The 14,157-nt window shown below is 45.8% G+C and overlaps 1 protein-coding gene across 1 annotated transcript in view; it reads left to right on the top strand.

Moving 5' to 3' along the window:
* The window catches only part of LOC135057079 (uncharacterized), a 174,040-nt gene extending 160,716 nt beyond the window's left edge, over positions 1-13,324 (top strand). Inside the window, 1 exon segment of the mRNA XM_063962977.1 lies at positions 10,528-13,324. Coding sequence (XP_063819047.1) covers positions 10,528-12,824 — 2,297 coding nt within the window. The 3' untranslated portion in view covers positions 12,825-13,324.
* Positions 13,325-14,157: the final 833 nt, after the last annotated feature.

Genomic DNA, 14,157 nt, shown 5'->3' with positions numbered 1-14,157 from the left:
GAGAGACCCGCAGGCAGTGGCGGTGGACGCACTGGTAACACCATGGGTGTTCACGTCTGTGTATGTATTCCCTCCACTTCCTCTGATTCCAAAAGTTTTTCAACTTGTAAGAAGAACAAAGGTTCTCCCAATCCTCATTGCTCCGGACTGGCCAAGGAGGGCTTGGTACGCGGATCTGCTGGATCTTCTGCTGGAAGATCAAAGGCCCTTACCTCTTCAGGAGGTTTTGTTGCTGCAGGGGCTGTTCGCTTATCAAGACTTACCATGGCTACGTTTGATGGCATGGCGGTTGAGTGCCAGCTCTTGGCTCGGAAGGGTATCTCGATGGATGTGATTCCTACCCTGATACAGACTAGGAAGGTGGTAACGACTAAACATTACCATCGCATTTGAAAAAAATATGTGTCGGTGTGAATCCAAGAAATTTCCTGTGGTGGAGTTTCAACTTGGACGTTTCTCCTTTTCCTGCAAGCAGGTGTGGATATGGCTCTGAGATTGGGCACCATCAAGGTCCAGATCTCAGCTTTGTCCATTTTCTTCCAAAAACAATTAGCTGTCCTCACTGAGGTTCAGACCTTTTTGAAAGGGGTTCTGCACATCCAGCCTCCCTTTGTGGCGCCAGTGGCACCCTGGGATCTTGATGTGGTATTGCAGTTCCTGCAATCTGATTGGTTTGAGCCTCTACAGGAGGCTGAAATAAAGTTTATCACGTGGAAGGCGGTCAGTTTGTTGGCCTTAGCTTCTGCTCGACGCGTGTCTCAATTGGGGGCTTTGTCCTGTATAAGTCCCTATCTGATCTTCCATGAAGATAGGGCGGAACTCCGGACTCGTCCGCAGTTCCTGCCTAAGGTTGTTTCAGCCTTTCATATCAATCAACCTATTGTGGTGCCAGTGGCTACTGACTCCTCAATTGCTTCAAAGGCCTTGGATGTTGTGAGGGCTTTGAAGATTTATGTGAAGAGGACCACTCATCATACAAAAACTGACCCACTGTTTGTCCTCTATGGTCCCAAGAAATTTGGGTGTCCTGCTTCTAAGCAGTCAATTTCACGCTGGACCAGTTTCACCATCCAGCATACATATTCTACGGCAGGCTTTGCGTGTCCAAAATCTGTAAAGGCCCATTCTACTCATAAGGTGGGCTCTTCCTGGGTGGCTGCCCAGGGTGTCTCGGCTATACAGCTTTGCCAAGCACCTACTTGGTCTGGGTAGAACACGTTTGCTAAGTTTTATAAGTTCAATACTTTGGCCTCTGATGACCTCAAGTTTGGTCAAGGAGTTTTGCAGAAGCCTCCGCGCTCTCCCTCCCGTTCTGGGAGCTTTGACACATCCCCATGGTACTAATATGGACCCCAGCATCCTCTAGGACATAAGAAAAAATATGACTTTAATTACATTACCTACCGGTAAATCTTTTTCTCGTAGTCCGTAGAGGATGCTGGGCGCTTCGTTTTCCTGCATTGGTTTTATAGTTTGGTACTGCCTGGTTCCTAGGTAAGTTCTGCGTTGTTTACCGTTTCAGTACTGTTTCAGCTGTTGCTGAGTTCTCCGGCCTCTTGGCCGGTTTTGCCTGTTGTGTGAGCTGGTATGAATCTCTCCACTATCTGTGTATTTCCTTCTCTCGAAGTATGTCGTTTCCTCGGGCACAGTTTCTAGACTGAGTCTGGTAGGAGGACCATAGACGGAGAAGCCAGCCCACACTTTCAAACTCTTAAAGTTCCAATGGCTCCTTGTGGACCGTCTATACCCCATGGTACTAATATGGACCCCAGCATCCTCTACGGACTACGAGAAAAGGATTTACCGGTAGGTAATTAAAATCCTATTTCTCTGATGTCCTTGTGGATGCTGGGACTCCGTCAGGACCATGGGGAATAGCGGCTCCGCAGGAGACTGGGCACAAAAGTAAAAGCTTTAGGACTACCTGGTGTGCACTGGCTCCTCCCCCTATGACCCTCCTCCAAGCCTCAGTTAGATTTTTGTGCCCGAACGAGAAGGGTGCATACTAGGTGGCTCTCCTGAGCTGCTTAGTGTAAAAGTTTAAGGTAGGTTTTTTATTTTCAGTGAGTTCTGCTGGCAACAGGCTCACTGCACCGAGGGACTAAGGGGAGAAGAAGCGAACTCACCTGCGTGCAGAGTGGATTGGGCTTCTTAGGCTACTGGACATTAGCTCCAGAGGGACCGATCACAGGCCCAGCCATGGATGGGTCCCAGAGCCGCGCCGCCGGCCCCCTTACAGAGCCAGAAGACAGAAGAGGTCCGGGAAATCGGCGGCAGAAGACGTCCTGTCTTCAATAAGGTAGCGCACAGCACCGCAGCTGTGCGCCATTGCTCTCAGCACACTTCACACTCCGGTCACTGAGGGTGCAGGGCGCTGGGGGGGGCGCCCTGAGACGCAATAAAAACACCTTAGATGGCGAAAAATACATCACATATAGCTCCTGGGCTATATGGATGCATTTAACCCCTGCCAGTTTTCCTTAAAAAAGCGGGAGAAAGGCCACAGAGAAGGGGGCGGAGCCTATCTCCTCAGCACACAAGCGCCATTTTCCCTCACAGCTCCGCTGGAAGGACGTCTCCCTGACTCTCCCCTGCAGTCCTGCACTACAGAAACAGGGTAAAACAAGAGAGGGGGGGGGCACTAAATTGGCAGATTAATCAATACAGCAGCTATATAAGGGAAAAACACTTATATAAGGTTATCCCTGTATATATATATAGCGCTCTGGTGTGTGCTGGCAAACTCTCCCTCTGCCTCCCCAAAGGGCTAGTGGGGTCCTGTCCTCTATCAGAGCATTCCCTGTGTGTGTGCTGTGTGTCGGTACGTTTGTGTCGACATGTATGAGGAGGAAAATGGTATGGAGGCGGAGCAATTGCCTGTAATAGTGATGTCACCCCCTAGGGAGTCGACACCTGACTGGATGGTCTTATGGAAGGAATTACGTGATAGCGTCAGCACTTTACAAAGGACTGTTGACGACATGAGACAGCCGGCAAATCAGCTAGTGCCTGTCCAGGCGTCTCAAACACCGTCAGGGGCTCTAAAGCGCCCGTTACCTCAGATGGTCGACACAGACCCAGACACGGACACTGACTCCAGTGTTGACGGTGAGGAAACAAACGTGATTTCCAGTAGGGCCACACGTTACATGATCACGGCAATGAAGGAGGTTTTGAACATTTCTGATACTACAAGTACCACAAAAAAGGGTATTATGTGGGGTGTGAAAAAACTACCCGTAGTTTTTCCTGAATCAGATGAATTAAATGAGGTGTGTGATGAAGCGTGGGTTTCCCCCGATAAAAAACTGCTAATTTCTAAAAAATTATTGCCATTATACCCTTTCCCGCCAGAGGTTAGGGCGCGTTGGGAAACACCCCCTAGGGTAGATAAGGCGCTCACATGCTTATCAAAACAAGTGGCGTTACCGTCTCCTGATACGGCCGCCCTCAAGGAGCCAGCTGATAGGAAGCTGGAAAATATCCTAAAAAGTATATACACACATACTGGTGTTATACTGCGACCAGCAATCGCCTCAGCCTGGATGTGCAGTGCTGGGGTGGCTTGGTCGGATTCCCTGATTGAAAATATTGATACCCTGGACAGGGACAGTATATTATTGACTATAGAGCATTTAAAGGATGCATTGCACTCTGGCATCAAGAGTAAGTGCGCTGTCCATTTCTGCCAGAAGAGGGTTATGGACGCGACAGTGGTCAGGTGATGCGGATTCCAAACGGCATATGGAAGTATTGCCGTATTAAGGGGAGGAGTTATTTGGGGTCGGTCTGTCGGACCTGGTGGCCACGGCAACGGCTGGGAAATCCACCTTTTTACACCAGGTCACCTCTCAGCAGAAAAAGACACCGTCTTTTCAGGCTCAGTCCTTTCGTCCCCATAAGGGCAAGCGGGCAAAAGGCCACTCATTTCTGCCCCGGGGCAGAGGAAGGGGAAAAAGACTGCAGCAGGCAGCCGCTTCCCAGGAACAGAAGCCCTCCCGCGCTTCTGCCAAGTCCTCAGCATGACGCTGGGGCCTTACAAGCGGACTCGGGTACGGTGGGGGGCCGTCTCAAGAATTTCAGCGCGCAGTGGGCTCACTCGCAAGTGGACCCCTGGATCCTGCAGGTAGTATCTCAGGGGTACAAATTGGAATTCGAGACGTCTCCCCCTCGCCGGTTCCTGAAGTCTGCTTTACCAACGTCTCCCTCCGACAGGGAGGCGGTATTAGAAGCTATTCACAAGCTGTATTCCCAGCAGGTGATAATCAAGGTACCCCTCCTACAACAGGGAAAGGGGTATTATTCCACGCTGTTTGTGGTACCGAAGCCGGACGGCTCGGTGAGACCTATTTTAAATCTGAAATCCTTGAACACTTACATACAAAGGTTCAAATTCAAGATGGAGTCACTCAGAGCAGTGATAGCGAACCTGGAAGAAGGGGACTATATGGTGTCTCTGGACATCAAGGATGCTTACCTCCATGTCCCAATTTGCCCTTCTCACCAAGGGTACCTCAGGTTTGTGGTACAGAACTGTCATTATCAGTTTCAGACGCTGCCGTTTGGATTGTCCACGGCACCCCGGGTCTTTACCAAGGTAATGGCCGAAATGATGATTCTTCTTCGAAGAAAAGGCATCTTAATTATCCCTTACTTGGACGATCTACTGATAAGGGCAAGGTCCAGGGAACAATTAGAGGTCGGAGTAGCACTATCTCAAGTAGTGCTACGACAGCACGGGTGGATTCTAAATATTCCAAAATCGCAGCTGATTCCGACGACACGTCTGCTGTTCCTAGGGATGATTCTGGACACAGTCCAGAAAAAGGTGTTTCTCCCGGAGGAGAAAGCCAGGGAGTTATCCGAGCTAGTCGGGAACCTCCTAAAACCAGGCCAAGTGTCAGTGCATCAATGCAGAAAGGTCCTGGGGAAAATGGTGGCTTCTTACAAAGCGATTCCATTCGGCAGATTCCACGCAAGAACTTTTCAGTGGGATCTGCTGGACAAATGGTCTGGATCGCATCTTCAGATGCATCAGCGGATAACCCTGTCTCCGAGGACAAGGCTGTCTCTCCTGTCGTGGTTGCAGAGTGCTCATCTTCTAGAGGGCCGCAGATTCGGCATTCAGGACTGGGTCCTGGTGACCACGGATGCCAGCCTGAGAGGCTGGGGAGCAGTCACACAGGGAAGAAATTTCCAGGGCTTGTGGTCAAGCATGGAAACGTCATTTCACATAAATATCCTGGAACTAAGGGCCATTTACAATGCCCTAAGTCAAGCAAGGCCTCTGCTTCAGGGTCAGCCGGTGTTGATCCAGTCGGACAACATCACGGCAGTCGCCCACGTAAACAGACAGGGCGGCACAAGAAGCAGGAGAGCGATGGCAGAAGCTGCAAGGATTCTTCGCTGGGCGGAAAATCATGTGATAGCACTGTCAGCAGTGTTCATTCCCGGAGTGGACAACTGGGAAGCAGTTTTTCTCAGCAGGCACGATCTCCACCCGGGAGAGTGGGGACTTCATCCAGAAGTCTTCCAAGTGATTGTGAACCGTTGGGAAAAACCAAAGGTGGACATGATGGCGTCCCGCCTCAACAAAAAACTAGACAGGTATTGCGCCAGGTCAAGGGACCCTCAGGCAATAGCGGTGGACGCTCTGGTAACACCGTGGGTGTACCAGTCAGTGTATATGTTCCCTCCTCTGCCTCTCATACCAAAGGTACTGAGGATTATAAGACGGAGAGGAGTAAGAACTATACTCGTGGCTCCGGATTGGCCAAGAAGGACTTGGTACCCGGAACTTCAAGAGATGCTCACGGAGGATCCGTGGCCTCTACCTCTAAGAAGGGACCTGCTTCAGCAAGGACCCTGTCTGTTCCAAGACTTACCGCGGCTGCGTTTGACGGCATGGCGGTTGAGCGCCAGATCCTGAAGGAAAAAGGCATTCCAGATGAAGTAATCCCTACCCTGACCAAAGCCAGGAAGGATGTAACTGCACAACATTATCACCGTATTTGGAGGAAATGTGTTGCGTGGTGCGAGGCCAGGAAGGCCCCGACAGAGGAATTTCAACTAGGTCGTTTCCTGCATTTCCTGCAAACAGGATTGTCCATGGGCCTAAAATTAGGATCCATTAAGGTTCAAATTTCAGCCTTGTCGATTTTCTTCCAGAAAGAATTGGCTTCAGTTCCTGAAGTCCAGACTTTTGTAAAGGGGGTACTGCATTACAGCCTCCCTTTGTGCCTCCAGTGGCACCCTGGGATCTCAATGTGGTGTTGGGATTCCTAAAATCACATTGGTTCGAACCACTTGCCACAGTGGATTTAAAATATCTCACATGGAAAGTGGTCATACTGTTGGCCCTGGCTTCAGCCAGGCGCGTATCAGAATTGGCGGCTTTATCCTATAAAAGCCCTTACCTGATATTTCATTCGGATAGGGCGGAATTGAGGACTCGCCCTCAATTTCTCCCTAAGGTGGTTTCAGCGTTTCACCTAAACCAACCTATTGTGGTGCCTGCGGCTACTGGGGACTTGGAGGATTCCAAGTTACTGGATGTAGTCAGGGCCCTGAAAATATATGTTTCCAGGACGGCTGGAGTCAGGAAATCTGACTAGCTGTTTATATTGTGTGCACCCAACAAGCTGGGTGCTCCTGCTTCTAAACAGACTATTGCTCGTTGGATTTGTAGTACAATTCAGCTTGCACATTCTGTGGCAGGCCTGCCACAGCCAAAATCTGTCAATGCCCATTCCACAAGGAAGGTGGGCTCATCTTGGGCGGCTGCCCGAGGGGTCTCGGCTTTACAACTTTGCCGAGCAGCTACGTGGTCAGGGGAAAACACGTTTGTAAAATTCTACAAATTTGATACCCTGGCTAAGGAGGACCTGGAGTTCTCTCATTCGGTGCTGCAGAGTCATCCGCACTCTCCCGCCCGTTTGGGAGCTTTGGTATAATCCCCATGGTCCTGACGGAGTCCCAGCATCCACAAGGACGTGGATGCTGGGCGCCCATCCCAAGTGCGGATTGTCTGCAATACTTGTACATAGTTATTGTTGCCAAAAATGTGGGTTTTGTTGTAGTGAGCCATCTGTTCTGGAGGCTCCTCATGTTATCATACTGTTAACTGGGTTAGATCACAAGTTATATGGTGTGATTGGGGTGGCTGGTATGAGTCTTACCCGGGATTCAAAAATCCTTCCTTATTGTGTACGCTCGTCCGGGCACAGTATCCTAACTGAGGCTTGGAGGAGGGTCATAGGGGGAGGAGCCAGTGCACACCAGGTAGTCCTAAAGCTTTTACTTTTGTGCCCAGTCTCCTGCGGAGCCGCTATTCCCCATGGTCCTGACGGAGTCCCAGCATCCACTACGGACTACGAGAAATAGAATTATCGGTAAGTAAATTCTTATTTTTTCTCCCCCCTCCTGTTACCAAACTGCTTTTTCTTTTGAATTTCTACCCAGAGAATTGGCAGCTAACAGCATAAGCTGTGAATAAACTGGGCCTCAGATATCTATGTCAGCTGTGATTGAATTGGGGCTCACTGCCTCATGTGTTATAGCGTGTCAGCATCTACTGAGCACATTAAGTGTTAGGCTTGCTACTCTATTTATCACACTCATTTGTTGTAAAGCCGGGGCACTTTTTGCTTCATAGTACCTATTGCTCATGTGGAATGCTTGTGAACCTAGAATTATTTCTACTGTGGCATTTCTGTACAATATGTGAGCAATCCAGGACTTGCTACTCTCTCTGTCACACTTATTATTTTATGTACAGTTGTGAACAAGCTGGGGCTCGTTGCTCCACAGGTTACACTTAGTCTGTGTTGTGTAGTCTAGATATAGTTTGCGTCAGTAGGATTTATTCTTCAACTTCAGCAATACGCTATTATTGAATATGGTTACAATCTGTACAATTTTGGGCATTACCCTTTGTGTACAGCTTAAATCCAATCCTTAAATTCTCTCTTCAATTTCGGGGTTACTCTCTCATCCCACGATTAACAGTGACGTTCTGCAATGCTCATGGTAACAGAACGCCACTCCCTGTAGGGACAGCAGAAGTACCACTCTACCCTTACATCGGAGCCACTGTCCGTTTCTGATCACTCTCATTCGGTCATTCGATGTTGAGACAGATGACTGAACAGCAGAAGTGTTAGAATATTTAGACTTGGCTCCCGCTTTTATATATCTACTGCACACACAGGTTTAAATCAACACACTCCAAGACACATACTACCTAGCAACATTCATCTTGCTACACCATTGGAACCAACCTAGACACACATTGGTCCAAATTATCATTGCCATACACAAGTCTTGTAACCTGGCTCATTCAGCAATACTCTCCTAGCTACCTATTAGAACAAACTCATGCACACACCTGTATCAAGTAACATTGATATATTTAAGTCCCACAGGTTCCGGTGTGCTTGAAACATTGGGGGTCATTCCGAGTTGTTCGCTCGCAAGCCGATTTTAGCAGAGTTGCTCACGCTAAGCCGCCGCCTACTGGGAGTGAATCTTAGCATCTTAAAATTGCGAACGACGTACCAGGGGAGCCCAAGCTGAGATATGTTTCTCTCCATCACACTGATAACATGGCTTGCCAAGTGGCAGCAATAAAGGATCTAACAGCACCAGGGGAGCCCAAGATGACATGTTTCCCTCCGTCACACTGATCACAGGGATTGCCAAGCTGCAGCAGTAGAGGGTCTAACATCACCAGTGAAGCCCAAACTGAGATATGTTTCCCTCCATTACACTGATCACAGGGATTGCCAAGCGGCAGCAATAGAGTATCTAACAGCACCAGGGGAGCCCAAGCTGAGTTATGTTTCCCAAAGGTGGAGAAGACATGCAATTGCTCAAACTTGTGTTACAAGCCACCACTGCGGCTTGTCTCCCCGACAAGTCTCAGTTGTTGTTAGGCAAGCGGGACACCTTGTCATCCGGATACAATGCCTAAAGGTCCAGCTGGTTGCTAGGCTATCGGGATGCCAGACAGCTATGGCGACTGTGGCTACCTAACAGTCTGGATGCTTAGGCTATGTGCAGCAGTGAACCTGTATGAGATTTCTAATTATGTGGACCTACCCATTCTGGCTTTTCTGATGGGTTGGGTATGGTTTACCGGCAGCCGGCATGCTGGTTGTCAGTATACCAACAGCAGCTGGAATTCCATCAGTGTGGCACCACACGGGCTCACTCCTCTTCAGTTCTATTCCCACTCGGTTGGTGGCATGGACCAGCCAACCGAGTGGGAATACCGGGCATTGGTCGGGATTCAGGGTGTCGAGATTACACTGCTGTTGGATTCCGGCACCGGTCTTCTGAGCACTAAGATCCCGACAGCCAGCATTTTAACTGGTTCTGATTGGTCCTACTTTCTGTTATAAGGCAGTCAGCTCTACCCTGCCAGTTGTAGCTTATACCGTAGTGTAAGTTGCTGGTCTGTGTCCCAGAATCGTGTGCTCTGATACTGTTCCTGTGAATGAGCTGCGTGTCAGTGCTTGGATTCTCTGCCATGCCTGAACCTAGTTCCTGCTAATTCTATATTATCCTTAGTTATTGCCTTTGCCATTTGTTTCCTTTTGTGCTTCTCTACCACAGCTCAGCCTGCTAGCCTCCCTACCTAGCTGCACTGTGCTCCTTTGCCTAACCACATATATTGTCCCACCTGCTGCTGCTGTGACCTGTATCCTGCCAGTTACCCAGGGTGTGCCATAGCATTATTACTATAAATGAATCTGTGGTCTCCAGCCAATTGTGTAATCCCATCCTGCCTGAAGTTTAAGACCTGGTGGCATCCCAAGTACTGGTGTGTGCATAAAACACTAAGGGAACAGAGGGTGATGTTACAGGCAGAAGACCCTCACAGAGGCTCCAGGAGGCTCATACAACTGTGCTGGAGTTCCATAACAATAAGAGGAAAGACCTGGTAGTCTTGTAAGTCTTCAAGTCACCTTCAGTTGGGGCTGTCAAAATTTCTTAGCACAGGCACCTACAGGGGACTTATGCAAGGCTGCAGTTGTCTTCACTCTACAAACCTCTTGTATTTCACCAATTCCATAGGTATACAATGTGGAAAGAAAATCCTTCAAGTTATGGAGCAAGAATGTGTATAACACAGGTTTGCTTTAGGGAATAATTATTTCACATGCTTCCCCCATATAGAACCTGCTTTGGTACATCTCATTAGTCATGGAGTCTGAAAGAGAAACAAATTATGTTGCCTGAGAATTTTGTTACTCTGAAGAACTCCATGGTATCCCCATATATCCCTCCCTTCTTTGTGTTTATATTTTGCAGAAATAGTTGTGGAAGTCCCTTCAGACAAGGATGGTAGGGAGGAGATCAGTGATAGACCTTGTGGGGATGTGAACTTTTACCTTTATCTCATGGGGAAGAGGCTTTAACCCCCTAGTTATGGCTGCCGAGTAGCTCTTCAGTAACATAATTTGTTTTTATATATATATATATATATATATATATATATACACACACACTTTTTTTTTCCTGTAGGTGAATGTAACAGAAGCAATATATTGGCTGAACGTCCCATTGTATCGCGAGATTGTGAAATTGAAGCTAAAGATATCATGCGAGATTCTCCGGAAAACTCTGTGATCCCAATTCTACATTCAGAGCCTGAAAGTGCAGATATATCATCTCTTACCTCTAACCAAGAGGAATGTTCACCTGTTAACTCAGATATTGGTCCGTCCATCACATCTCTTAGAGTAGATACAATATTTTTCAGTACTGTAGAGGACAGATGTTTTACACAGAGCACGAATCTTATTACCCATCAGCCACCTGAGACAGGTGAGAGGCCATTTCCATGCTGTGAGTGTGGAAAATGTTTTAAACTCAAATCACAGCTTGTTATACATGAGAGAAGTCACACAGGTGAGAGGACATTTCCATGCTCTGAGTGTGGGAAATGTTTTACATTCAAATCACAGCTTGTTATACATGAGAGAAGTCACACAGGTGAGAAACCATTTCCATGTTTTGAGTGTGGAAAATGTTTTAATCACAAATCAGATCTTGTTATACATGAGAGAAGTCACACAGGTGAGAAACCATTTCCATGTTCTGAGTGTGGGAAATGTTTTGCACACAAATCTCAGCTTGTTATACATGAGAGAAGTCATACAGGTGAGAAACCATTTCCATGTTCTGAGTGTGGGAAATGTTTTACACGCAAATCATATCTTGTTATACATGAGAGAAGTCACACAGGTGAGAAACCATTTCCATGTTCTGAGTGTGGGAAATGTTATAATCACAAATCAAATCTTGTTATACATGAGAGAAGTCACACAGGTGAGAAACCATTTCCATGTTCTGAGTGTGGGAAATGTTTTGCACGCAAATCACATCTTGTTATACATGAGAGAAGTCACACAGGTGAGAAACTATTTCCATGTTCTGAGTGTGGGAAATATTTTACTTGCAAATCAACTCTTGTTAATCATTATAGAAGTCACACAGGTGAGAGGATATTTCCATGCTCTGAGTGTGGGAAAGGTTTTACATGCAAATCACAGCTTGTTATACATGAGAGAAGTCACACAGGTGAGAAACCATTTTCATGTTCTGAGTGTGGGAAATGTTTTAGTTGCAAATCATCTCTTGTTATACATCAGAGAAGTCACACAGGTGAGAAACCATTTCCATGTTCTGAGTGTGGGAAATGTTTTAATCACAAATCAACTCTTGTTAAACATCAGAGAAGTCACACAGGTGAGAGGACATTTCCATGCTCTGAGTGTGGGAAATGTTTTGCACACAAATCACAGCTTGTTATACATGAGAGAAGTCACACAGGTGAGAAACCATTTCCATGTTCTGAGTGTGGGAAATGTTTTACACGCAAATCATATCTTGTTATACATGAGAGAAGTCACACAGGTCAGAAACCATTTCCATGTTCTGAGTGTGGGAAATGTTTTAATCACAAATCAGATCTTGTTATACATGAGAGAAGTCACACAGGTGAGAAACCATTTCCATGTTCTGAGTGTGGGAAATGTTTTGCACGCAAATCACATCTTGTTATACATGAGAGAAGTCACACAGGTGAGAAACTATTTCCATGTTCTGAGTGTGGGAAATGTTTTACTTACAAATCACATCTTGCTATACATGAGAGAAGTCACACAGGTGAGAAGCCATTTTCATGTTCTGAGTGTGGGAAATGTTTTTCTAACAAATCACAGCTTGTTAAACATGGGAGAAGTCACACAGGTTAAAAGCCATTTCCCTGCTCTGAATGTGGGAAATTTTTTGCACACAAATCACAGCTTGTTATACATGAGAGAAGTCACACAGGTGAGAAACTATTTCCATGTTCTGAGTGTGGAAAATGTTTTGCACACAAATCACAGCTTGTTATACATGAGAGAAGTCACACAGGTGAGAAACCATTTCCATGTTCTGAGTGTGGGAAATGGTTTGCACACAAATCACAGCTTGTTAATCATTATAGAAGTCACACAGGTGAGAGGACATTTCCATGCTCTGTGTGTGGGAAATATTTTGCACACAAATCACATCTTGTTATACATGAGAGAAGTCCCACAGGTGAGAAACTATTTCCATGTTCTGAGTGTTGGAAATGTTTTACTTGCAAATCATCTCTTGTTATACATCAGAGAAGTCACACAGGCGAGAAACCATTTCCATGTTCTGAGTGTGGGAAATGTTTTACTTACAAATCACATCTTGCTATACATGAGAGAAGTCACACAGGTGAGAAGCCATTTCCATGTTCTGAGTGTGGGAAATGTTTTACTAACATCACAGCTTGGTAAACATCAGAGAAGTCACACAGGTTAAAAGCCATTTCCCTGCTCTGAGTGTGGGAAATGTTTTGCAGAAAATCAACTCAATATTTCTAGAGAGGATATTCTAGAGTTGGCTTTGACATAAATGGACATCAGCAGACGCAGCCTAATTAATAAAGGGAATGGAAAAGTTATAAAGAGTTTAGAAAATATTTGTTTAATTTGTATAAAAAAACAAGCCCTAATTAAAATATATAAATATATTTGAGATATATACAAGATTTAACAAGCACATCACACTGTGCTCATGTACAATTTTACCATTATTTTTATGATTGTATTTTTTTCTTGTTTTTATTTTTTTATTAATACTTTACAAACAATATAGTACAGGCAATTTATTACATGTTACTGGCGCTGTGCAAACTACGTAGATATAGAAAAAAGGATGATACTTTGTATCAAACATTAATAAAGTGTAAATGTAATTATTATAAAATGTAATTTGCATAAAAAGTCTCAATAAAGTGGAGATGAAATAACACATAAGTTGTGTCTTATTGGTGTTAGTGGTGCCTATATGAAATATATGGAATACCACATGACAGTGTAGATCTACCTATTGCTAGAACTCCATTGGTGGGATGTGATGGAGTCCAGGATCGCTGGAGGTGCAGCATGCTGGATGATCTCAGATGTTTTTGTAAAGGCACATTCACAAGGCGTGGTTTTGCATTGTAAGTCATTGCCCCTTTAAAAAAAAAGATCGTTTGGAATCCCGCACCTCTGGAAGTCTCGGACTTCATCACATCCTGCCATTTATGTTCTTTCCAAGGATGGTCTAATAAAAAGGAAACTTCATCCTCCCTGATATCCTGCCGGTAGCCTCTGTAAAGCCAATGTTATGGAGAATACTCCTCGTGTAACAAGATCTGCAATAGTACAAATAATATGGAAAGTGCATTCAATGTTCTATTTAGTGTCATCAAAATGATATAATAAGATACACAAATATGTTCAGAGTACATTGTTCAAAGATAGAAAATATTGTTATCCCGGACCATGCGCCAACATGGTTCACACGGACGCTCTCTTCCCCTAGATGGCTCTCCTTTATTTGGAGGATTCCGTCTTATTTAGTAGACTCACCAGACTTTAAATCATCTTTGGAGCATCGCTTTTTAATTTATACAGATGACAATAGCCAACATACAGAAGACATAAATTTGTTTTGAGCTGCATCCAAGACGGTACTCCGGGATCACGTTACTGCATATGTCACCGCTATAACACTAAATAAGAGGCTGCAGGAACTTAGTTTAGCTGTCTCAAATTCCTACTCTGACTTGCTGAATAGCAA

Source organism: Pseudophryne corroboree, chromosome 3, assembly GCF_028390025.1.
Source record: "Pseudophryne corroboree isolate aPseCor3 chromosome 3, aPseCor3.hap2, whole genome shotgun sequence".
In the NCBI taxonomy this organism is placed as follows: Eukaryota; Metazoa; Chordata; class Amphibia; order Anura; family Myobatrachidae; genus Pseudophryne; species Pseudophryne corroboree.
The sequence above is the reverse complement of the archived record's forward strand: the minus strand, read 5'-3'. Positions and strand labels throughout refer to the sequence as shown.